Below are 26,993 nucleotides of genomic sequence, written 5' to 3'. Positions count from 1 at the left end.
TCCCTGTATTGGCCCGACTGCTTCCTTCCTCAGATAAGAGCCTGTCTGTCTTAACTGTACTGGCCAGATGACCTTGGCTACCACAGATTTATTCATGCTAAGCGCCTATTTTTGTAATTCTTTTCCCTTTTAGCTTCAAATGGCACTGTGGCAAAAAGAAAGAAAGAAAATTCATGTAGGTCACTTTATTATCCAGCTGAACCAAACTTCCAACTTCTGTGAACACGGTGCCTGGAATACTAATGCCGACCCAATCAATCGGATGCTGTGTTGCTCAATATGAATGATCAAGAAAACTGCAAACTTAGTAAACACTGCAGTGCCTGGACCTGCTACATTAAAGCATCACAAAATGACAAAGCACTGGCCGATCAAATTAGAAGGGATTTACAGCGTCTTCTCTCATGGCTCAGCTTACAAATAGCAACTCATTGTGGAAAGTATAGCTCTGTGATAAACCGAGACTCTGACCAACGACTCAATCTCCTAAAAAATCATTTAGCCAGGTGTCAAGTCATGGAGATGGTAGTTGAATATGAGTGCCATGGCTAAGATTTAGTCCCTTCATGGCATTAGAGAAACAGTGAGTGTTTATTTTATGGGCCATTTTGTTGTGGGCGTTTTCATTATGCTGTTTATTGGTACTTTAATGATGTTTTACTTTCTGCTTGTTGAATGTATATGTGTTTGCGTATGTGTTAACTCAATTATGAACTACACTGATGAGGCTACATCTCTGTGTGTCTCAGCCCTGTGCACCGAGGAGTGCGTCCATGGTCGCTGCGTTTCCCCAGATACATGCCAGTGTGAGCCTGGATGGGGTGGACTAGACTGCTCCAGTGGTGAGTGCACTTTACTTTTAAACCTACAATTATTCACTTAAGCTCATTTATTCCTAAATGGCTTTAATTGGCTGTTAGTCCATAAGACTTTGCTGTGTGTGTTTTGCCTCGATGTACGGCTATCTCAAAGCTGCTCAGCTTTGTGTCCTCTCTTCTTAGCAAACACAGCCAATGGAACAGGTAAGTCACAATGAATTCATTCTCATTTGCTGGAAGTGGAAGTGATTTGCTTGATGAATATAGCAGATGGATGGATGGATGCATCCCCCTGTGTCTACTGAGCTCTCTGTTATGGTCTTAATCATGATTAGACTGCTGCCTATGACTTGTTTAGTGGAATGATGAATCAATGCCAAGCTGAAACAAACCGTTGTGTTGGCCTGTCTGTTTACTGGGGCCACCTCAGCTCCCAGAGCTGGATGGGAGGGTGGAGTTAGGCATATACGCCGTCAGTGGGTCCAGACAAAAAAAAAAGATCTATTTATTTCTTTGTTTTATTTATGTCTACAGAGAAATAGCGGATGTGCACACAGGGAATTCCTTATCTTCTATGTCAACATTTCTGGCCCCAAATGTTTTAGCTGTCTGCTCCCAGTAGCATTTAACTGTTGTTGCTTATTGCATATTGGGAATGAGTAATGGGGGCTAGAATCATATCAATAGTGTTATTGAATAGATCTATGAGTTTTCATTAGCAAGAGAGCCATTCCCTGATTAGCAACTGTGTGTAAATCAGTTGCTCTCACTGTGGTACCAGCCCATTGGAGGTGGATTCATGGGCATAAATGACAAGCTTGAGCTGTTTGCTGTTGCTCACTCCTACAGACTGGTGAGGGTCCAACAGGGACGATGTGAGGTTCAGGGCCCCCCAGGGACTCTTGTCCCACTCATGGTTGGTTAGGAGTGCAGCCGTGTGTGCCTTTCAGCCTGCAGGTGCTGGGCTAATCCACCTTATTAAAACAGACTTGATGATTGAGACAGAGGCATTATTCATAACTTTAGATTTCCATACCAGGCATGATTCCAGGCTTTTTCATTTACGAGCTTTCATCTGTAGAAATGAGGAATGCGTGCCAAATCTTAAATTAAATCTGCCCTCTTTTCCTTCGTGTAAATGGTTCACCGTGTTTTCTTGTCTTTCACTGTAAATTTTACTTTCACCTACCACAGATAGATGAGCTTTAGTCGTCTTCATGTAAGGGAATGGAGCCATCATGTTGTGGTTTGCATGGGTTGAAAAGCACACAGCAACACCTATTCAGCTCCAAAACAATCAATGTCATTGTTTATTTGCAGTTTATTTTACCACTATTGTGTTGGACTTGAGGTATTTGTGCTTGCATAAAAGCGAGTTCCCTGGTAGGATAGCTGGTGAGAGGGCATAATGGGCTGGTCACATGACGAAGGATGTGTGAATGTGATAAAAAGTGTGTCACCCAGGCTTGAGATGAAGAGCTGCCGTGGGATGCTGAGCAGCCGAAAGCTGAAGTGACAGCCTTTCAGCCAGTGATCTGGAGCTAGATGAAAGGCTTGGACCTTGTTTCTGGAGCAGCACCCACCAGGAAGCAGTTTTGTATATGGGTCAGGTGGTGAAAATAAAGAGTCTGACTGTTTGTGGCCAGAAAAGAGAAGGCGATAAGGTGGGAGAGATTCAGTAAGTTGTGTTGGGAGCAGTGGTGAAAGCTGAAGAAAGATGTTTTTCACCTGCTGGTGTCCACCTACTGTAGCCAAAAAAACATTTCATCCTCTTCCTTGGCCCGAGGTAACAGCCCCACTGAGACCAGACCTGCCCTGTGACCTGCCTTGAAGTCCTGGGGTGTCCTACACTCATCTCAAGGACATACTGTTGGATGTGGTCCACAGATAAAACAGCAAAGCAGGATGTTTGCTGATGTCTGTTGTCTCATTCTGCATCTGTCACGCCTGGATTTGGAGCATTCTGAGTTGAGGTGGTTTTCTCCCAAAACAGTGATAAATGATTAATTGTGTGATTGCTCTAATGGTTGTGTATTGTGTTTGTGGAGTGTGGTCTTGATCGTGTTTCTCCAATCACATCAGTATGGGATCTGTGTGGTGACATGTACCTGTTAATGTTAGGTTCATTTTAAATTTCATTTTCTCTCTTGTGCTTTTGTTTTCCATCACTTTTCCTTCTTTTCTTTTTTCTTTGACTTGTCCTGTGTTTGTCTTCTCTGTGCCACTGTGTATGCTTTGTTTTGTCAGTAGGAGTTGTCTTGAAAAACAACATTATTCTCAATTTTCACCATGTAAATAAAAAAATGGATGAAAATGTATTAGGCTCAATAAAACAGGGACAGCAGCAATTTATGTAGAGGCAATTCAGATTCATGATGGAGCTCTGCTTATGGGACTGAACAGTATGTCTTTGGTCATTTTACTGAAGTATAGTGCTGTGTTTTGCAAAAGGAGTGATGTCATTGGTGGCGGTTTGCAACAAATATTTTATATGTTGCTGTAGAAAGAACAGCGCAGTATGAGATGTAATGGGAAATCAAATTATTGTAGAATATTATGAGTTTATTGAATGAAAACAATATAAAGATTTTTTTCCCGTATGTTATGAGTTTCTTGTTTGAAAGTAGACTCTCCTTTTCTAAAATTGAGAAGAGAAATCACCTAGTCCTTTAGCCTCCTTCACTCATTTTCAGCACTTGTGATTTAATCCCCCTTGATAAGACTATCACACAGGGTCAGTGTATGTTCCAGTAATAACAGCTTTCAAATAGAGAGTGATAAAAATAGATGCTATATACACAGGGTATATTTAGCAATGACTGCCATCACTTGTAAAATATTAGGTGCAGTGAAGCACTATCATTGATTTTATGTGCTTCAGTCAGATAATCATATGTTCCCGGTGCTCTACATGTAAGAAATGTGCATAAATATGGAGCTTTTAGTATTTCGTCAGTCTGCTTTCTTAGAGTTTGTTTTTCGTTATCATGGCAGAAATGTGGTCCACTTATGCAGAGGTTGTAGGAATCAATGCCACTACAAGTATCTGAGAAGTCCAAGAAGTAGTTTAGCTCGCTTAACAACAAAGCATCCTTTGTGTTCTAAGAAGAAATCTATCACACTTAATAGCCAAATCTAATGTGGTTGGTCAGCCCTGGTCCATGAGGTAACATATTCCTCCCTAAGGTATTCATATGGCAAGGCGGTCTCTGCTGCAGTGCTGTACACATGGTTAATTGATGAATGTGGCCCATGAATGCTTGTTTATGGTATACTGCACAAGACAGGGGGCGTGCATGCTGCTTATTTCATGTTAATTGTCAACTAATACAGAAAGATTATTCATTATTAAGGTTTTAAAATAAATTGTGGCTGGTTTTATTAGACTTTCAAGCTTTTTTCTTTTTTTTTGAAGAAGAAGAATTTGGGACTATGATCACAACAGTCTGTGTCAAGCAGAGATGGCAGATATGTCCTTTAGCTTTATTAGTTTATTTCATTGAAAATGACATCGCCCCAACAAAGCAGATGCTATATGAAAGACCAATGATCAAAACTGTGCACTCAAACTTCATTTTGGCTTGAAAAACACCCTTGTGAGGACCCCCTCTGGCACCCGTCAACAGTTTTTACAGATTATTCTCAGAAGTCCGTCTGAGCCAGATGGTACTTTTCCAATCCCGCGGCAGCAGGACAGTGACATGCATTGCTGTCAAAGACCAGGAGACTGTGAATTACACTGAATGGCACAAAGATGTATGAACAGATTTACTCTTACTTGACACATCACTCTTAATATCTCTGTGCTGTTTTCTCAAAACTTCTGCCTCCATTAATGTTATAGATGAAGAATTCAGTCTCTCTGTGTGTTTGCATCAATATAAAAGCAACAAGTCACTTTTCTTGATGGCCTCATATCAACAAAAAATGAAAAAGTAAGATGTGATCTGCTTGCATGGCCCTATGAAAAAGAAGTCTAACTCAATTGAATTCCTCATTATACAACCATGTAAAGAGAGACACTTTTGGAGAACTATAAATATTCTAACTCTATCATTGTGAAGGGGGTTCCTTGCTGCTTGTAACAACTGCTTGTAACGATGCCAACTGCCTCATTCATTTTAATAGATCAAAGCACCCAGGCATATTTCTTGAGGGAACAGAAGATGGACTGATCTATACTGCCTTGTGGAACACAGTTACTATTCTCTCTCTCTCTCTCTCTATGCATGTTCATGTGTAGCCCTCATGCATTTACAGAGCCTTATTTATGCATAATACTCAGCTCCTGGGGAACACAGTACGCAGTTTATGAATTGCCAAGTGTGTGATAGTGTTATTTATTTCCGTCACCTCTTTTCTTTCTATGCTCTATACTGTACTTGTGAACTGGAGCCAGTTGCGCCAACTATCAAGTGTATATTATTGTAGATTTATCATCCATTCAGGCCAAAAACTCTCTCTGCATTAAAACAATTTGTATGACTAAAAACGACGATTAAAAACCTGAGAATTTGATTAAAAAATTCAGCATTAATTAAATTTCTCACATCCACAAATTAAGCTTTTAGTTAACAGCAATAAAAAAGGTCATGTTGAGAGATATACACCATTGAAGCTAAACATTTTAAAAGTAGAAAGTATTTATTTTGAACTCATTTCACTTTTGTGCTGTAAATTGCCAGGTGGTCCATCCACAGCAATACAAAATAATTTATAATTTAATTATATTGAAAATGAATATGCATCTGAAAGTACGTAGACTAGAGCTGTCAAATAAACATAAAGAAACAGAAAAAAGTAAAGCACCAGTACAAGTACCTCAAAACTGTACTCAAAGATAGCACTTGAGTTAATTACCACCTTTGGCTGTTAACCCTTTGCCAGACTGTTGTCATTCAAGTTACTGAGGATGCTACATATTTCATTAAGACCTGTAGCTGACATGAACACAGTCTTACACTTAAGAAGTGAGGCACAAAGCAAATATCCAAGCCAAGAAGACGAACTTTAAAGTAAAGTGCTCTAGCAAGAGCTGTAAATAGATGCATACATACATGGGGTGCAAATATTTTTATTATTTTTAAGTGCAGAGAAAGATTTGAAAAAGGTTTTTGAAAATTGAGATTAGGTAATTTCACCATCGTGGAACCACCAAGCTGAAAAGTTTTGCCTGGGATCTTTTAAGGTGAGTTGAGGGGACCACAAGGCGGAGTGCAGTGCGTGAGAGGGATTGTAAAACAGGATGAGGGAGTTCAGGTAAGCTGGTGCTGTTGAGTTGACCACTTTGTAGGCAAGGGTCAGGGCTTTGAACCTGAGGCGGGCAGCTATAGGAAGCCAGTGCAGAGAACTGAGGTGGAGGGGGGTAGAGGATTGACTTGAAAGTGGAGAGAAGCTTCCTGGTGTTAGCGGTGTTGCAGAGTTTGTCCTGGTAGTACTCTGTGTTTGCCTTTGTGACGCTGTGAGAAAATGACACCAGCAGGCTCTGATATTTCGCTAGAGCAGATGGAGCCTTGGACTTGCGCCACTTCCTCTCAACACTCCTGAGCATGGTGTGTTGTTCACGGATCTGGTCAGTGAGCCATGAATTAGGAGCTGATGTACAGGCAAGCCTTGAAGACAGGGCAGAGAGGGCAGAGACTATCCAGTCAAGTTGAAAGTGTGGTGCATAATTTGTCAGTGGCTTTGTCTGTTTCAAGGGTAGAGAGGACCTGTGGTGAGGCAGGGTAACAGAGACCAGGGAAGAAAAATGCTCAGGATTGAGAATCCTGAGGTTCCGGCAGAAGGTGACAAGTGGAGTAGGAGTATCTAAAATTTGGGAGAGAGACACTGTGAGTTGAATGAAGAGGTGATCGGATATATGTAGAGGAGTGACTGCGATGTTATCTGTGGTCCAGTTCCGGGTGAGTATGAGGTCCAGGTGGTTGCCAGCTCTGTGTGTCAGAGGAGTGGGGACCAGTCTCAGGTCCAACTGGTTCGAAGTGCATGGATGATGTGAGGAGTGCCATCTTCAGGGAGGTGGGAGAGCAGCATTTCAAGCTCATCACACAAGTTTCCCAGCAGTTGGTTCGTAGATGACAATCACGTGGACTGTAACTGGTGCAGTAATCCTGACGGTGAGGTATTCCAGTGATGAGAGGCTTGACTAAATACAAACATCTGCCTTGACCGGTTGGGGTGGGTGGAAAGAGGAAAGAGAAAAGAACAGAAGGCAACAAATAACAATGACAACAAACAGTAAAAACACTGGCAACTATATGGAACTATGGAGGTCTTTAAGATATGAAGGAGCTTTATTATTAGGTGCTTTATATGTGAGGTGTTTTAAACTCTATTCTGGATTTTACCTGGAGCCAATGGAGAAAAGCTAATGTAGGAGAAATATGATCTCTCTTTCTAATTCCAGTCAGAACTCTGGCTGCAGCATTTTGGATTACCTGGAGGCTTTTTAAGCAGTTATTGGGACATCCTATTAATAGTGAATTACAATAGTCCAGTCTGGGGGTAATAAATGCATGGACTAGTTTTTCAGCATCACTTTGAGACAGGATGCTCCTAATTTTAGCAATATTTCTCAGGTGGAAGAAGCAGTTCTAAAGATTTATTTTATGTATGAGGAAAATGAGATATCCTGGTCAAAGATAACTCAGAGATTTCTCACAGTATTACTTGAGGCTAGTGTTATGTCATCTAGGGTAAGAATATGATTAGACATCACGTCTCTGAGGTTTTTAGGACCAACCAAAATAACTTCTGTCTTGTCTGAATTTGGGAGTGGAAAATTAAAGGAGATCCAGGCCTTTATGTCTTTTAAGCATGCTTGACTCATCATCATCTGATTGAAAAGATGCCTAGTGCTTTTCCTTTAACCCTAATAACATGTCCCTGTCTCTGTAATAAAATGTTGTGATCTATAGTGTCAGATGCAGCACTAAGATCTAACAAGATGAGCATAGAGAGAAGACCATTGTCAAACACTAAGAGAAGATCGTTAGTGACCTTTACCAGTGCTGTTTCTGTATTATGACGTACTCAAAATCTAGACTGGAAATCTTCATACAGGTTATTCCTGCGTAGGTGGTCACATTGCTTTGAAACAACTTTTTCAAGTATTTTAGAGTAAAAGGCCAGATTGGATGTTGGTCTATAATTGTCTAAAACCCCTGAGTCAAAAGTGGACTTTTTGAGTAGAGGTTTAAATACAGCAACCTTAGAAACCTGTGGTATGCAGCCTGTTTGTAAAGATTGATTGATCTGATCTTATATGGACTTAGTGCTAATCAAAGGTAAAACATCTTTTAGATGTCTAGAAGACAGTAGATTAATTAATTATTGAAATTAACTCACCATAATCTCTGGGGAAGAAGCACTCTATGTACATACAGTGAATACAGTCATACCATCATATGCAAGTGGATTTTAAATGTGAGTTTTTGATCTCTACTTGTGCTACTGACGAATATTTTATTAGTTGGTCCCTGTTTTGTTAGCATCATTACAACTACTAAGCATTGCAATTTCATGCTGTTCTGAAGATTGACAGCTGGTGGTGGTAAGGCTCCAACAAAATCAATAAGTTAGATTCTAGCAATGAGACAAGTTGGTAAACATGGATATTCGTGTTAAAAATAATTAGTTTTATAATTGTTATTCATATAATCCAAACCTATAATTCTAGATTAAGAAAACATAATATCATTTTTAGTGTAGTTCACTTAGTGGAGCTGACTGGATTGTATTACAGTTCTTTCAATCAATTTACAAAAAAACAAACCAGCTTTACTAGATTAGACCCAATGCAACTTGAATTAGTAGGTCACTAGTTTGAAACCTTGAAGGCATTTCCGCACAAATTAATAATGAATTTATGAATAATTGAGACACCCAGTCCAGAGAAGAAGTTGGTAATGTGCAGTTTACAAACATGCCTTGATGATGGCTGTCAGACAGACTGAATGGACTGAATCACGTCGATGTCACTGCTGAGGCTTTGACAGAGACGTTTCAGGATGTGGCTCGGACAGCATGCCTCTCAGATCTTTCCCTGCATGTTTTGTAGTGACTCATGTGACTTATGTGTAGTGTAAATCACTGTGCAGGGACCTCAACTGACTGATAGTGAGTCCATGAGATGAATTGTAGCACACACCGCTGACAGCCTTCTTTACCACTGACAACACACAGACGCACACACATGCACACATGTCGGGCTCTCTGTCGTTGTGAGAACAATCTTTGGCATAATGCATTCCCCAGCTAGCCCCAACCCCTAACTTTAACCATCACCACTGAATTCCTGACTCTAATCTTTCCATAGATTACATATACATATGCATGACTGATAATCATGTTATAAATATTAATAAAATATTCACACTGAAAGCGAACAACACAATGTTTTGAAGAGGTTTTGCATTACTGTCATGTATCAGTGGGTTAGAAACACACACACACATTTCTCTCACTTTAGTTGTGAGAGAGCTCCTAGACATCTTTCCTATCCATAACCATCAAAACAAAATACCTAACCCTAATACTAACCATAACCCTCAAACAGCCCACTGAAGTATTAAGGACCAGCTGAAATGTATTCAGATGTGTGTCCTCACAGCAGTAGCTTTGAACTAAAATCCAGCCACACACACACAAACACACACACACCTCTATAACATTTTAACATTTTCTGTACATAAGTCTTATTGTATGCAGTATGCAGAGTTTGCCCTGCTCTGAAGATTTTTTTTGTACCATGCCATTAAGCAGGATTTATTGTTCCCCAAGAGCTCACTGCTCCATTACCTTTGGGAGAATGCCTGAAATGTGTGTGAATGTTCATGTGTGTGTGTCTGAATCTGAGTGCGCTTTCTCTCCATGTATATATCCTGAGCACAAAAAGCTGGTGGATATCATGGCATATTGGGGTGATGGTTAGTATGATACAACATCCAGTCCCGCTGGTCATTATCACTATGATGCTTGTCATTAGTCAGTAAGAGAGAGAGTTAAGAGCTCCTGGAACACACTACCCAGCTCTGAGAGTCGGCATAGATGGCTTGATTTAATAGGGACATTAAAACGCCTTATCTCCCGTCCTTAAGAGAAGGTCAGCGTGTCTAAAATAGCTGAAATGCTATGATAACAGTTTAGAGAGATAAGATATCTCCTGAATACTAATACAGAATAAAACTGTTTTCAGCTCATTTCACAGTCTATAAGTCACACTTGATTTTGTGGTCCATTGCTGTGTTTCTGAAGTCAGTATCTAAAGATTTGATTGATTTTTATTGATTGCATTTGATTTTCCTTTTTTTACAGTTCAGTGTGTGGTAGACCAAATACACATAATTAACCAAACTGGCATCTTGTTGTGAAGGAGCTTTTTTTAGAATCAATAAAGAGGTAAATACCTTATTCCTGTTTTTTTGTTTTATTTTTCAAAACAAACCAGTGCTGTGATTCATGTAATTGGTTGCATTTTTGCAGTATTGTCTTTATTTTCAAATGCTATAAAAGCATTAAATTCCGCATTAATTTGTAAGGGAAAAGCTGAGATCAGTCTAAGAAAAGAACAGAATATTGCATAATAACCCCTCAGATAAAACATGTGAGTGGAACCACTGATTTCACCTATGCTCATATTTGTTATAGATGTCACCTGTCAGGACGTTACATTCATGAATATTTTGTTTAGAATAATAGCTTGAGGTTTAACTCCCTTCTTGGGGACCATCACAGTCCTTTGGGTGCTGCTGTGTTGCAGTGTCCTTGGTTTTCTTTGGGAGTGGGAGCATATTAGCAGTCTTTCTCAGATCCTCTGGTGCACCTGCAATCTCCTGATGTTTAACCCTGGACTTCATTGGAGTGTTGCAGTGATTACAGGCCGTCCTGAGGGACATCGATTGTCCTGCTCCTCCTAGGCAAGCCCCACACAATGCTGACGAATGAACTTGTGGCCCTGCCAAGTCCAATTAACTGTCAGTGCCGCATCGACGAGCTCCTCCGTTTGTTGAGAGTGAAGAAAAACAAACTTTTAATCAAATTTGCCTCCGGGCCCTAGGGTATTTGGGGTTGTATTTTGCATTCCACTGTGTTCTGCCTTGTCTGCAGACGTGCCACCCTCTCGGAAGGTTATATTGTATGTTGTTTGTGTGAGATAGCACAATAACCTGCACCTTGCTTTAACAGCAGCCATATCTTTCCAGTGACTGATGAATCATCCAGCGCTAGCATCTTAATATTATACAGCCACAATGCAGCAAGACGAAAGACTAGGAAGTTAGGTCAACTCATAAAATGTATTCATCAATTTTTTTATATAAAACAGAGAGCGAAATATTTTATTTTTGGCATTGGAGTTTACCACCAGGATATGCTTCTTTTCCTAATACCTGAATGCATGTCAGATTGTTGAATGTCTATAAGCGCCTTTGATTAGTTGGTCAATAAAAGTTCAGGTTACGATCTTTCAAATTAGTATGTGTTTTTTTTTTCTTTTTTTTTTTTCCAGAGCATTAACATCTCTACAAATAGCCTTGGTTAATTCTACCAAGGTCAAGATAAACAACTCTCCTCTTCTCTGATTAGAGTAATGCAGACATTAAAAGCCCAGAAATTCAATTAAATTGGTGGCTTTGGCCACAGAGGAAAAAGAAAAAAGACAAAACGTAACGAGACAGTATCGCATAGCTGGAGCTTACTAAGTGGAACAAACAGATGTAGCCTGGGATCTAAACATTGACAAAAGGGCATCTGGAAGATAAGGATCAGATGAAATTTTAAAGGAAATGTGAGTATTTCCAGACACAAAGGTTGCATTCATGAGGAGCCGCTCTGTGTTGTGGAGAAACTGATCCACAATTAGCTGTATGAGTAAAAGAAACACAAAAACAAGGTCAATGTCACTGAAGTTGTCTTTTTGCAGAGAGCATCCGACCGTGTGTCGTCAGTCAATATAATGTTAAGTCTGAGCAGAGAAAGCAGACATCCAGAAGTTCATCGTGTCCTGTAGCGTGCACTTCATTAAGACCTTTCAATTGAGTTTAGATGGATAAAAGACAGAAATTGCTGACTTACTGGTTCAGGCACCCGCATCCTCAAAGTGATGAATCCCCCCTGAGAAATTAGATTTGCAAAGAAACTTGACACCATGTGATTTCCTCAGCCTTGTACTTTAAACATTAGCTTGTATTATAATTCTGGGACTCACTTCCAATGCAGGCGTAGGCATACTGTAGTATGAATGACAAAATCACCCTCTGCCATAGAACAAAAAGAGGGTTAAGGTCCATGGATCAATACCACTGATCCTTGCCGTGACTCTGAAATATGGTTTTAGATGGAAATTGCATTTCTCTAAATCTTTTTGTTTGTCCTCATACTAGACGACCTCACTTTAATCAAAAAGGACCAGTGATATTAAATATATTTTTGTGTTTTAAATGCTGTTCCTTCATTCCTTCATTTAATGTTACGTCGACGGAGATTCAGATCCAGATGGCTTGATTTATTTCTACAATGCCTCTTTCATGTAACTACAGTATCTCTCTCTGTCACTCTCACAAATGTTTCTCTCTCTCTCTCTCTCTCTCTCTCTCTCATGCACACACACATACACACACACACACACACACACACACACACACACACACACACACACACACACACACACACACACACACACACACACACACACACACACACACCACACACAGCTCTCCCTAAGTTGCTGTTGTATACTTTTCTCTTCACTTTGACTTTGAGAATCGGGGAGAATAATTCATGGGCCTAGTGAGTTTCAGAGACTGGAAGAACAACAGTGCTTTCAGAGCCAGCAGTTCATTTGAGATGAACTCCAGGATTTCCTTCTTTTTTTCGCACAAGCCTCCAAAGGGTCTGCATTATCCTGGAGAGATGATGGTATAAAAGAAAAGCCCTTAATCTACAGTTTTCTGTGTTAATCAAAGGCTAGAGATGTTTTCCTGTTTCTGTCCTTTTCGTTTTGAACCAGCTACAGTATCTATCCAACCAGTACCACTCTACAGCTCTTCGTTCCTAATTGAGCCTAACTTACTGCTGTGGGTTTCACACTTGCATTTTTCAGATATTTGAATATTTCACAGGATGGACTGTTACTATACACACTGCTGTACCACGTTTTTGCTATATATACTATAGATAAATATCAATGAGCCAGCAAGATTTTGCTCAAAAGCAGAGTTTTGTGACGTTAAGATTACGTGTTTGTGGCGTTATTTGTCTTCTTTCTGGACAAATTAGATTAAATACACAGATATGTAGATGAGACCATCAACCTCTTAACTTTCCTCATACAATATAATGTGCTTCGTCAGACTGTTGCCATGACTTGTGGTTAGGCAGGTAGAAAAGATTTATGGCTTCATGATGAGAATTTGCATAATGTGAGATCATTAAAAAGCAATTATCCCTGTGTTTAGGTGTGCGCATGCAATTCTGTATTGTTGGCATTAATTTAGATTGTGGATAGGCGTACCGATTGGCCGTCTTTAGGCTAAATCATGTTTGTGTTTACAGTGAGGGACAGATCCATGCACTGCTACATGTTAGACACAAAAATCATTGGTTTGAGTCAACAATCACTGTTTGCTTAACCAAAGTCTCCATGGAGAGAAATTGTGGAAAAGCACACACACAAAAAAAACATGCATTTGTAATCATACACCTGTCTGTGTTGATGTTAGTGCCCTTTCACTCAAATCACTTTGTTGCTTTGGTAACAAGGTCAATTAGTTTAAAACAATTGCAATGACAGATGACAATCAAATTTACAACTTCATACTAAGTTGTTTATTTTAACTGATCTTAGCTCTTAGACATAAAAACGTGACCTTGAGGCAATGATAGAGGTACCTTATTCTACTAAACTTATTGCTAAGGTACAGTATGATTTGGCTGAAATTAAATGTGGCTATATTTATTATTATTATTATTTAGACTGTTAGCCTACTTGATGCATCCTCTTCCAGGTAACAGGGATGTTACATAGACTTATATATGTTTACATTTTTCTTTAGAATAAAATTATTAGTGAAACAGAGACTTGCCAGACATTACATTTAATGCAACAGCAGTATCACTAACTCAAATTTTCATGGTGGAAAAACATCAGCAGAAATTTGTCCACCTTTCCTGTTAGTCTCTGAATGTACTAAAATGCTGCTACAGTAATTACATTTTTCCATTTGTGGTGCCATTGATGTGAATAACCATACTGCTGCCATTCAACATACAGTGATTGGCACGCCAAATGAGCTCACCATGTGAGCTGCTAATGGAAAAATGGATAAAAAGTTCAATAAAAAACATGTTTTGTTTGGAATATACTGAACATACAGAGAGTCAGTAGAGATTCTGTAGTATTTCTGTGGATGCTGCAGTACAACGGGCAATTATTGTGAAATGAAGCTGAACACAGCTGCAGAAGAATTAAACTGCCAACTTTAACAGTCACCTTTCAGGTTTACTGACAGCTGAGTATTTTGTTTATTTTAACAGCTGACCGAATGGCAGGTGGTCACTGCACTGAAATTTACGGTAAAGAAAGTCGTGGCACACACTGTAACTGCAGACATCAACATACACCGCACTAGAGTCTCAGTTCCTCCTCAGTGCTCCGACAAGAAAACTTATCAGAAAATTAACTGGCGACTAGTTTGATAATTAATTTATTGCTTTAATTATTTTCAATTCAAAAAGTCAAACATTCTCTCATTTCAGTGTCTTGGTTGTTCTGGTTTTCTTTGATAATAAACTTAAAAAACGTTGTTTTGAATTTAGGAGAGGCCACAGTGACCTTTCAGAAAATTGTGATGGATATTTTTAATCATTTTCTGGCTTCTTATAGACTGAATGAGTAGTGATTTAATAACTGACAGAAACTAATCAGCATATAAACAATAAAAATCTGTTTTTGTTTTATTTTATTTTATGTAGCTTTCTATAAAATATGTTTTTTTGTGTGTTTGTTATGTCTAATTTCTAATGTTCATGTTAGTGTTTGTTCACAAAAATAACACTGCAATCACTGGTGTTTTTAAACAAACAAAACCTGCTTCTATAACCTCTATTTTTCAGTACAGCAGCTTCCTGCATACATGGATAATTGATGTCATGTAGATGTTAAAACAGACTGGTTTAGAAAATCTCTTTCAAGCTCACACTCCATAAACACAGTCCTAGATTCACCTATGACTGCCTCCTCTGTTTGGATAGAGGCAAACTTGTATATTCTGTGTGACATGAAACATTGCCCATACAGTAATTTAATAATAAGTCACAATCTGTTAATGGGTTAGGTCGAATTTTCTGTTTACCGAACTGAACTCATACCGTGCACATAGAGGTGCATTACTTAGTACCATGTGCACAAATTTAACAGCTGCAGCTTTCTCTAGTTTAGTGCCTCATTTATTAAGACCACTTATGCAGATTAAGTGAGCCACAGTTCTCTAATTAAGATACCTGAAGCACAACAATAGACCTGCTCACTCCAGCCGTGCACTCGAAATGAAAGACAGCAGAGGTGAAAGTGTTTTACCAACATAACTCTGGGGACCATAAGGTGAACATTTGCCATGTCACCAAGTTTAGTTTTGTATCATTCTGACTGGATGTTTTAGTTTCTGTTTCATCAAGAGTCATTAGAAATCTCACGTCTTTAAAAGTTTTTGTGCTATATGTGTAGTTTTTTTTTTTTACATGTGAACAAACAATACATCGGCTGATGCATGTGCCATCTGTTACTGTGGTTAATTTAAAATTAGATTAGAGCTACCAGTATTTAAACATTTACTGTAGTAAAGTAGAAAATATACTTAAATATCAATAACTAAATATAACTAATATAACTAAACTAAAAATACTAGTTATGCAGAATGGCCAATCTCTTTGTACATTTTGATGCATTAATATCTAAGCAGTAATTTATTGTTGTGGTGTTGTAGCAGCTGATTTTACCTCTACCTCCATCTTTATATTTTGCTTGGAAGTTTTATTTATAACAATGCATAATTTATTCAGTGACTATGTTTTGTATATAATCTCAGTCTAAAAGTAAAGTAAATGCAGGTTATATAAAAAGTGCTAAATTAAATTAGTACTCAAAAAAAGGAAATACTTAAATACAGTACTTGAGTAGATGTATTTGTTATATTTTATTTTTACCAGTACTTATCGGCATGCGTCTGAAATTGTTTCACACAACTGCCTCAGTGCCACAGAAAACCTAAAACGTTGCTCTGGGGGTTCTTGATGATGGTGATGGTGGTACCCCTGTGGACATTATATGAATGCACATCTGTCTCCACTCTGTAACCGCACCCCTCGCATCGACTGCTTTTGCCCTGTGGCACATTCTACTTCATCCTAATTAGAATTAATAATTGAAAATAGGAAATCAATTTGTGCAAAGGAAGTGTGTTAACAGTCTTTTTTATCGGGTTGACACTGTTTTTGAGCGCTCATGTCGGTGCATGTGACTAATCTACTGTTGTGTGTTGTGTCTGCGATGCAGTATGAGTGTGGCTTTATTTGTACTCCAGTCACAGTGTATGGGTGTGTACTGTAGATAAACATCTACCTTTGCTTTGATTGCTTTTTATTGTTGTCCTGTGGCAAAAGAGCAAAGGGTTTGTTTTCTGCAGGACAGGGTGGAGTAAATTATTAATTGAAAGTAACAGAGGGCTGTGTAACAATTTGCTGATCCAGAAGCTTTCGTGAGCCGTGTCAGGTTCTGTTGAACAAGCGACTGGTTGACATCACTGAGGCAAAAGCATCTCCTACAGCCTGCTTGCATTACAGCTCAACACGGCCAGCTTTATTAGAAAAACAGAGGCTGTTCTTTTAAGTATCACCACTCTTAAAATAAGTGAAAATAAAAGATTTAACAGTTTATTAAATGTGTGCCACTTTGATCTAAGGGCCACATATCACAGTGTCTCTGGACATGACACTGAACACTGAACCCTAAAATGCAGCTACCCTTCATCAAGTATTTCCCCAAGGGTATTAATAAAGTAGAAAAAAATATTATTTAAGTATTTGTTGACTTAAAAACCGTATGCTTATAATTGTAGTAATGAATTGGAACATGTGACTTTTAAATACCCTTACACAGTGTAGTTGTTGGTGCAACTTAATTTTGCCAGATCTTGTTGATGCAAACTGTTGATTTACTTTGTTGAGCCAGAACATTTCTTTTTCAGAGTGATAAGTGATTTTTTCTTTTCAGAATAAAGCATGAGATGTCAACCATTGGCCCTATTTACTCTGTTAGAGCTGTGTTGCAGGGGAGATGGCCAGCACCTGCAGGGTTCATATTGATCCAGGTTCACATCTCGGACAAATGATCAGATCTTTCTTGGGATAAACAGCTGGGCCAGACTTTTTAATCAGTAATGTAAAGTCCTAAAAGAATTAAGTTGTTCACTCATTAGGTTTGTGGTTCCAAATAGGCACTGGTCAGATCTTTTTACCACTTATCAGACTGCAAGGAGGTATCAGGAGGGAGCATATAGTGAATTACAGTGTCTAACTACCTACAACAAACTCTGTTCAGAGTCAACACAGACTCTCGTGTTGTTTTGTTTTGTGTTTTGTTGTGTTGTGTTGTGTTGTGTTGTGTTGTGGTCTTCGTCCTGTGTTGCTCTGTCCAACAGGGAAATGTGGACACACAGGGGCTAAGATGAATTAGGGCCTGTCTTGTAGCATATTGGCAGCTTTTACAGCCTCAAGTTTAAAAAAAAACTGTAAGACATTTATCACTCAATGCAAATTTAGCACTTTCCACAACAATCATCACTTTCTATGGAGACACTGGTACCAGTCCTGTCTGCTTTTCACTCTATTAGTCTGCATCGGTTGAGTCAAAGAGCTGTGATGAATAGCTGAGTGTTGAGTCGGCCTTTTATTTAATAACTCCTATTACAAATAGCTCATATTGACTGAAAAGCTGAATATTATATATTCTTGTGTCAGCTAAATTGCAGGCAGAATTGTTTCATTGTTCATTTAAAAATGATCATGTTAACATTTAAAATCCCTAAAGAAAGCCTGTCTCTTCGAGCCATTTTGAAATAGCGACTTGCCCATACTAATTCTGGAAGGGTAATTTGCAGGCAGGGTTGAAGGGTAATTTGAAAATTCTGATCTGTCAAGGAAATAAAGAACAAAACTAGTGGTACAAAGCATGAATCAGACAATGTGAAACTGGAAATTGGTGGACTCTTTTTGCAAGGCAATGCAGAAGACTCATCAAGACAATGAGTCATAGTGTTTTGCTTCACCACAAGCCCTGCTGAAGAATAAGCAAGGCATAAAGGGCTCTCAGGAGACGAAGCATTTTGCCTTGTAATGTCTGCAGTGAGTTAAGTTATTCGTCAAGTGTCAACAGTGTGTGTTAATAATAGTAGTGTGACAGTGAGTGGCTCAGGCAGCGGGGAGTGAAGTCGGGCTGTATGCCAAATATTCCAGTAGCAATAATGTGGTTTTCCCAGTTAGAGTTGGCAAAACGGCAAGAAACTGTCTTCACCAGCCATCTCGAGTGCCCGGCATTTTTACCAGTCCAGCTGTGATTCTAATTGAAATTTTCTTTTGCCCTGCGTCCAGATAAATAAACAAAGCATAAAACTAGGATGTCCTTTTATGTGGGGAGATATACTCTGTGTTTAAAGAGCTTGACTCAGCCCCTCATTTTGAATTTAGCCTTGAGGAGCTTATGGCAGCTCTCTGTGGCACAGGCTCCCCCTTACAGAGAGCACAGTGACAGAGATTTTGGTGAAGGCGCCAAGTTCAGGAGAACTTCTGAATGAAGTCAGCTGTTGAAAGCTGTTTGGTTTTAATCCTGTTGCAGCCAGCTACTGATCATACAGACTCTTGAGCGCACTTCAAAGCTCAGCACCACCATGATGGCTCTCTCAGCCCATTCTTTGGATGTCACCTTCAGAAGTTTACTATCTGCCAGTACCCCTCACTGTGATCTGTTTTGTTCCAGCCAAGGGGATTATACCCAGCACCTTGGGATTGGACCTTTCCTTGTGTGTGAGGTTATCCACATTGCAACTGTTATGCGTTATGGGCTCTGGGAGTCGAGGCTGGCTAGTGTATGTGTCCTTTGGTTAGGCTCACTGACCCAGACCACACCAGTTAATGGGCTGTGTTGTAGCTTCTCTAGTTTACGACATGTGTGGTATTCACTGCCTACACATTGGAACCCACAGGGGTCCTCATCACCTCACATAATTTAGCTGTACTATCGAGACACTGAAGCCTTCATGCTACACGTTACTTTCTTCTGCTGTCTCTCCATTTTTGCCTGCAGCTCATCATGAACTCTGACTTCTTAATCACAGTTAAATGCTGTCAGAGCTGGGGAGTGAGAGACTACTGGGTAAAGTTTGAGAACCTCTGTGTAGGAGAGAGACAGCGAGATAATGGGCTTTGCTCTCAATATGCTGAGGCCTCTAACTGCAAGCTAAAGAAGGTTTAAAACTTCAAATGGTAACATTTGTGGAGCTCCTAAGCACTAGAAAAGTCTGCAAATTAGGCGCTGGATAGAGTTTAGTTTATTTCTGTTTTTCTCTACCGCTCTGGGTGTTTTTTACTGACATCGTGTTTTTACTTATACATGGAAGAATATAAAACTCGCTCTTTGTTATTGTGGTCAAGGCACAAAGCTGAAACCAGAGGTGATGGTGCCTCATGTTACATAGGCACTGCTGTTGTTTTTGCTGTGCTCAGGCCGGACTGCTGTTGAACTGAAGGAGCTCTGATGAGTGCTTATAGACTGCTGAACCTAGTTGCAGCTAAACTGCTCATCCATTACCCCAGCCGCCCGCACACACCTCAGATTTAATGTGCCAGGCTTGTTTGCGTGGCAGTAGCACAACCTTCAGGGAACTTATTCATGCCAGACTGGGGGCCGGGAGCAGATTAGATTAAATCAATGTGAGCCCTGTAATGTGGCCTCTAGTCTATCCAACCGCAGAAGTAATACTGCACAAGCACAGTGTTTCAGGACCCCCTTCAGGGCAGACCTGTCTGTATCAGGGAAGAGCTGATCATCTTCCTGCTGTGTACCTGGAAAAACAGGCTTCAGTGCAGACCATGAAACAGGGTTCATTAAGTTCCCACTTGAGCTAATGAGAGCTCTGGCAAACCGAGCATACAAGGAGGGGGCCTGGCGTCTTTACATTTACAACTGAGTCTGAGATGATGTGAGAATCAATAGTGGAATATTCACCATCCCAGCTGCTGTGCTGGCCTGGATCTCAAGCTGGGCTTTTATGTTAGGCAATACAGCTGCTGCTGATGGAGAGACATAAGGCCATACCAATCACTTAAATCACCACTAGATCCTCAAAAGAACAATTACAGTGGTGAGAGTGAAGACAGGCCGCTACCTTAGCTGAGTGCTCATTGTTCTTCACATAAAAGCTGGTTGTTCATTTAACCTTGAAGATTAGCTATTTGCTAACACTTTATGGGACGTATTGAGTTTTTCTTAACATAGCCATCCCCTGAGGAATGTGGGAATTGCTTGTTTTACATTGTTCCCTTAGGAACCATTTAGCAATGTCACTGAGCTATTTGCATTAACCCATATAAAACAAGTAAGTTATACAACTTAACACATTTATCTGAATGCCTGTAGTATGATACAGCCGCTCATTGTTACTTAGCGATGATACCTCTGGGGTACAGTATCTGCCGACACAGAGGGTGGTCATTGTCTCATCTGGGTGTTATTCGATCCAATTGCCATTTTCTGCAATATTACACCATTTCAACACAATTTGTTAAAAGTAGATTTAGCAAAGTTTGAAAAGATTTGCCTGCGGAGTTAAAGCTTTAACTCAAGCCATTTGTGACAGCTGACAGTGTTGCACCTGAGAAAAGGTGTTAGAAGACATACACGTAACAACCTGTTATATATGAAAAATCACTCATTGCTTGTCTTCTTAATCTTTGCATCTTAATATGCTTTCCCTCTAGTCTCTGGGAGGTGTGAACAGCTTGCACGCTTTCTTTCCTGTTTTCGGATTCGTTTTAAGGGTGTTATTAAGACCTTTCTCTATGATGGTTGTGGTGTTTCAATATCAAATATGTAGTCTGACACATTATATTTCTTTAACAGTTTCTGAGTAACATAAATGCGTTTTTCACCTGAGCCTTTTATTTGAGCTGTTGCAGCCATATAGATGTCCTACTAGAAGGAAAGTACCAGGAATTTGAGTTTAAAATACTTAAACAGACTGTAATAGCACACTTAATGTGTGATCCGAAGCAGGTTGCTATAGTGCCAACATCTCTGAGACTTCACACAACTTTGCAGAAAATGATGAGCAGGTTAATTAGTGAACTGAGAAGAGAATAAATGTGCAACTATTTTTATACCTAAAATCGATTTTAAGCAAATATGCCAAGAATTTATTGTTTTTCAGCCTATGCACAATATGCTATATGGTGCTTCTACAACAAACAATTAATCAAGAAGAATTTGCAGCTTAACCAACACCACAATACTCAGCCTCAGTTTAAATAGCTTCAACTTCTGCTAAACCTCTTGTGGACTAACTGTGCACCAAATGAAAGCCAGCAAAGTTAGTGAGTATTACCTCAATGTTTTATTAAAAATTGGAAGACATGTAAGTTGATAAATGATAGGTTGTGGAAACCAAACTAACAAAGTTCTGTGAGGACGCAATTAAAAGGAAAGTAAATATTAAATTTCAGGTGACCAGAAAAACAACTCAAATTGTATGATCACATTGTTTCATTTTCAAATAGCAACTAAAACATAAGGCACACAACTATGTGAGTGTAGAAGATAGTGCAGTGCATGCATATATGTGTAGATTATTGTGCTTTTAGCAATATCAGTCTGTCTGGAAGATTAGTATAATTCCTGGAAACACTGCCAGCTCTCTGTGCCAACCAGAAGTATTTTGTAGTCACTTGTCTGGGACAAGTTTAGCTCACATTGACTGGAAACATGAATTTTATTCTGCAGTGCAGCTGCCTTTATATTTGTCATATAGAAGCTGTAACCCGGAGGAGTGTTTGAAAGTGTGCAATGGAGGCTCAGTGGTCAGACACACACACACACACAGTCTAATTTTGATTTCTGACTCGGGTTCTTTCTGTGCAGAGTTTGCATGTTCTTCCTGTGTTTATGTCTCCATAACTACAAGTGTGTGTGAGTGAATGTCATTGGAGGGTGTACCTTGCTCAAGAGATGCTTGGATATACTCTGTACCGTGTAACCTTGAGCAGGAGTGATGGCAGTAAATGAATTTAAAAGATAAGGCTGGTGATAATCTATGTTTATTTTTGGGAAAAAGAATGTAAAATTATTTATGACAGTCAAATGAATAATATAGGAATAATGTAAACATGAATATCTAGAATATCAAGCTCATGTGTCACAGTTTTATCACATGCATTATACAGTAAAGGAGTCACATAATGATTTTGTTACTCTGACTATCTGATGCTACTCCTCTCTATGTCTGCAGGTTGTGAGAGTGACTTCTGGGGCCCCCATTGCAGTAATCGGTGCCAGTGCCAAAATGGGGCTAAGTGCAACCCCATCACAGGGGCCTGTGTGTGCACTGATGGGTACCAGGGATGGCGTTGTGAGGAGCCCTGTGAACATGGTTACTATGGCAAAGCATGCCAGCTAACCTGCCAGTGTCTCAACGGTGCCACCTGCAACCATGAAACAGGAGAGTGTATCTGTGCACCAGGGTACACGGGGGCTTTGTGAGTACCTGTAACATATTTACTGCTTTGACACTTTCTTTGTGTTCGATGTGCCATTCATTGTTTGTCTGAACGATTTCGTCTGACATTTCACTCCTGACTTGTGTGGTGACAGCTGTGGAGAGCGTTGCCCCTCTGGTAGTCATGGGCCTCAGTGTGAGCAGCGCTGCCCCTGTCAGAATGGAGGAACATGCCACCACATCACTGGAGACTGTTCTTGCCCGGTTGGCTGGACGGTAAGTCACACATACGGAGGTGGAAAGGCAATGAATGTGAAAGGCCAGAGAGGAGGATTAGGCTGTTCTAATTTAAACAGCAGTGAAATGTTTAGTCTTACGTGTTTTAGTCCTGGCCAACTTTAATTGTGAGCTCTTTTTTATGTTTTCTAGGGTTCGGTTTGTGCTCAGCCTTGCCCCCTTGGCAAGTACGGCATCAACTGCAGCAAGGACTGCTCCTGTCGTAATGGCGGACTGTGCGACCACATCACGGGGCAGTGCCAGTGCGCAGCTGGCTTTAGTGGACGCAGGTGTGCACCTGACACCCCTGGCCGACACACTCAACAATTATTAGCCACAAAAGACTTTTGTGAAGTACTCTGTGCTTACTTTGATACTTCTACTTTGAAAATAGGCCAGACAATGGCATGATTTATTGATATTGGTATTTAATGCAAAGGGATGTTTTCATGCCAACACATTAAACTGTTACTCATTGACCTATTCTCTTTGTTAACTTTCGAAGTGAGGCACAAACCTGGCTGTTATTTTAAAACGAAAAGGAAATGTTCAAATAATCTCATGCTTAAAAGAAACAAGTATTTATAAATGCCCATTAGTCCGTTTGAAAGTGGATTGAAAGCTTTTAATAGGGGTGTTTATGTTTAATTAATCTTGTACCTAATGCTGGCCAGCAAGGCTTCATGTCTTCAGCCTTCATCGTCTTTCACTCCCAGCCTGTCCATTGATCTCACCATGGGCCACATGGATTCTGCTCATTAATTATAAGTAATGGGCTTATATTAAGGTCTTGTTGAAATCCACAGATCTTTTTAGTTCCTCATGCCTGCCAGTGCAGCCCAGAGCAGCCTGGGTTTATTAGTTCAGCTAAAGCAATTGTCTCCTGCATGGAAACACTTCCTCGACAAGACCCTTCCTTTACTTTATTATTTTGCAAAATTGCCCTCGTTCATTTTGTCAGTGGCAGGTGAATTAACCTGCCAGGAATAATCTGAGATTGTGTGAGCCGCCACACTTTTCTGTCTAGTATAATAATACTATTGTCCCCTGATAAAACTAAAGCTGGGGTAATTTAAACATGAAACATAACTTAACCATTTTATAATGTAATTGAGCTATTTGTAATAGCTTTGTTAGACTCTTGAGATTGATACTCCACAAGGACTGTATAGTTAAGTCAGTATATTTAAGTGACAAAAAAATCTATTTTCTGATCTACTTCAGTGCTTCATGTGGAAAAACTCCTCAGCAATTCTAATTTCTGTTGCTTGTCCTTCTCTGCAGAGAAACCATTGTGCAGAATGCAGATAGCAAGAAATACTAAGTATAATATATATTATTATATGTCTGTAGCATTTATAAGAATTTGTTCAAATCAAATATTCATTATCTAAATGACGAGGATAAAAATACAATTAATAATAGACAATTTTCACTGTATTGGAATTTTAGCTCAATAGTCCTGAATCACCACTATTTTAAATACTTACACAAACTTTGATCGATGTTTCCTTTTTTTTACTTATAAAAACCCAAGTGCATTTAATTTCTGGTGATGTCTCACAAAATAAGAAAATGTTCAAAGTTGAGAAGCTGAAACCAGTGTTATGTTGCTTTGTTGATTTATTTTGTTAGTGATCTGTTGACAGATCATCAATACACAGCTCTTTCACCCTTTTCAACGTAAATTACAGTTCTAGCTCAGACTTCTTTGGATGCACCTAAATGTATAAAATTCTTTTAGAGCAATAATGTGCAATTGCTCTGTCATTTTCCCCAGGTGTCAGGATGACTGTCCTGTGGGCACCTTTGGTTCACAGTGTAACCAGAGGTGTGAGTGTCAGAACGGGGCCAAGTGTCACCACATCAACGGAGCCTGTCTGTGTGAAACAGGGTTTAAAGGGCCTAATTGCCAGGAGAGATTCTGTCCCCCAGGTCTCTACGGCCTTATCTGTGACAAGTACTGCCCCTGTAATACCAGCAACACGGTGAGGTAAGCAACACATCAGCAAGGTCACATGCAACTTCACCCTGACCAAGCACTTCTGCAAATTCCCCCATAATTCCAAATGAATAAAGACTTCTCCAACTCAATTTTGTTTCGTCTTAGCTGTAAGTCAACTCACATTGTGAAGTCTGGACACCTCCCCGCCATGTCATCAAGTTAGATTTTAATCGCGACCTTTGCCTCATTCATAATTTCACACGAGCATTCATAGTTAATGCAATGTTAATGCTCTGATTCTGGTTGGAGTTGGGCACCCACCGTAGGAGTCATTACAGAACCAAGGAGAAAAGGGACACCTCGTATATTTGAAACAAGCACATAGACACATAACTGTGTGAATGAATTGCTGTTGCACAGACGTCATACCTTGACCCTGCACAGGAATATAGTGTTGATAGTCTCACAGCTGATACTTCGCCTCTCCCTGTTTCTTCCTATTTTTGTCTCATCTTTCTTTCTCATTATGCTGTAGCTGCCACCCACTTTCTGGTGAATGCACCTGCTCTGCAGGATGGACAGGGCTTTACTGTAATGAGACCTGCCCGCCTGGATACTATGGAGAGGGATGCATGCTGCCTTGCAGTTGCACCAATGGAGCTGACTGCCACCCCGTCACAGGTGCTTGTATATGTGCCCCTGGGTTTATGGTAAGTATGTGCCTTCAATACTATTTCATTGTAAACAGGGCAGTGGGTGCTATCATTTATTGTCATTTTACATGTTTTATCTTGTGTTATTAATTATTTTATTATCTATTAATTATATTATTTATTTATTTAATTATTTTATTTGACCTCTTTGGGGTCTTATGGTCTCATGACTCAGGCTCTTTTACTAGATACCCAATATCCTGAAATGGCAGCAGTGTTAAATTGTACAAACCAACACACAACCAACATTTACTGAGGGGAGAAGCATAAAACAAGGGTGAATAAAAAAAAAGAAAAATGGCAAATGTGAAATGTTCTGAACCACACAATTTGTTCAACTTGTCATTATGTTATTGGTTACATTAATCTTAATCTTTCAGAAAACCATCATAAGTTAATGTTTATAACCTTACTCCTTTCAGTCCTTGTTATCAATCAGCAGAAAACCAGTAGGTCTACTTAATAATAATCATAGAAGGAGATTTCCGTAAGGGTCTCTTATTCCACATGCTGTGACGTACTTTATCCTTCCACTGTATGTGCTTTAAGATTGTAGCTTTGATTTATATTTCATGTTATTTGTGGTGGTAGTAAAATGTTTGCATCATTGTGGTCATAATGTTCTGGAAGTCGTCCCAGTTTTACTTTAGAAGCTTTTTGTACACAGGCCGGCAGATCAAGGTAATGTATTTTCTTAGTGCCTTATTATGGATGTGCCCTACTGCACCACCATCCACCGTTAAGTGATTCGTTCTCTGATACTTCCCTTTGCAGAAATTAATAACCAGTGTATTTTAACAATAACCTTGAATCGTGTTGAATCTTAGACCTATAGCTGTTTAAATTTTAGTAATTTCTCGTGTCAAATTAGTTGGGCAACTTCAATCAGTTTTGCTATTGTATTTCTTGTCTTGCAATCTGAAGTTACAGAGCACGAGCGAGTGAGAGGGTACATTTCTGCCAACATTACATTTCAGTGGAAATTGCCTGTGTCTTACAGCGACCACTATGGTGAATTGAGCTACCGAGCGGGGCCGCAGACTGTGTCTTAATTTGCTCCACCTGTTCTCTTTGGCGGCTGCTGGGAAGGGCTGCCAGATCCATTAAACAGACCTAGAGGGCAGGAGCTGGATAGAAAAGGAGGCAGTCAGATGGGAACAGACACACCTCATATGGAGGATTGGTGTGTTTGTGTACGTGTGAAAGAGAGGAGGGGTGAGCACTCATGGTAGTTTTTTGATACTTTTAACAAAGCTGCTGCTGTAGAAAAAACACAGCAGGCAAGGCAGAGCTGCGAGAATAGCTCTTACCTGTTAAGTGTGACTTTTTGTCACATGCTTGGCACATGATCATTATTATGCAGCGAGGCTTTTAAAATGTGGTTGATGATGATGGCATTGAGGCAATGATTGCCAGTGAAGTCACTTTCCCAGGGGGCAGCTGATAGCACCAAGCCTCCCTGCTGCATCTTTGTACTGGAGTC

At 39.7% G+C, this 26,993-nt stretch overlaps 1 protein-coding gene across 1 annotated transcript in view; it reads left to right on the top strand.

Moving 5' to 3' along the window:
- Positions 1-26,993, top strand: part of megf11 (multiple EGF-like-domains 11) — a 48,309-nt gene that overhangs the window by 5,514 nt on the left and 15,802 nt on the right. The window contains exons 4-10 of the mRNA XM_026366021.1: positions 750-842; positions 1,002-1,022; positions 22,370-22,616; positions 22,732-22,852; positions 23,006-23,142; positions 24,633-24,845; positions 25,333-25,507. Coding sequence (XP_026221806.1) covers positions 750-842; positions 1,002-1,022; positions 22,370-22,616; positions 22,732-22,852; positions 23,006-23,142; positions 24,633-24,845; positions 25,333-25,507 — 1,007 coding nt within the window. The remainder of the gene's footprint in view (positions 1-749; positions 843-1,001; positions 1,023-22,369; positions 22,617-22,731; positions 22,853-23,005; positions 23,143-24,632; positions 24,846-25,332; positions 25,508-26,993) is intronic.

This window comes from Anabas testudineus, chromosome 6 (genome assembly GCF_900324465.2).
Source record: "Anabas testudineus chromosome 6, fAnaTes1.2, whole genome shotgun sequence".
Taxonomy (NCBI): domain Eukaryota; kingdom Metazoa; phylum Chordata; class Actinopteri; order Anabantiformes; family Anabantidae; genus Anabas; species Anabas testudineus.
Note: the sequence above shows the minus strand (reverse complement) of the source record. Positions and strands in the feature narration are given on the sequence as shown.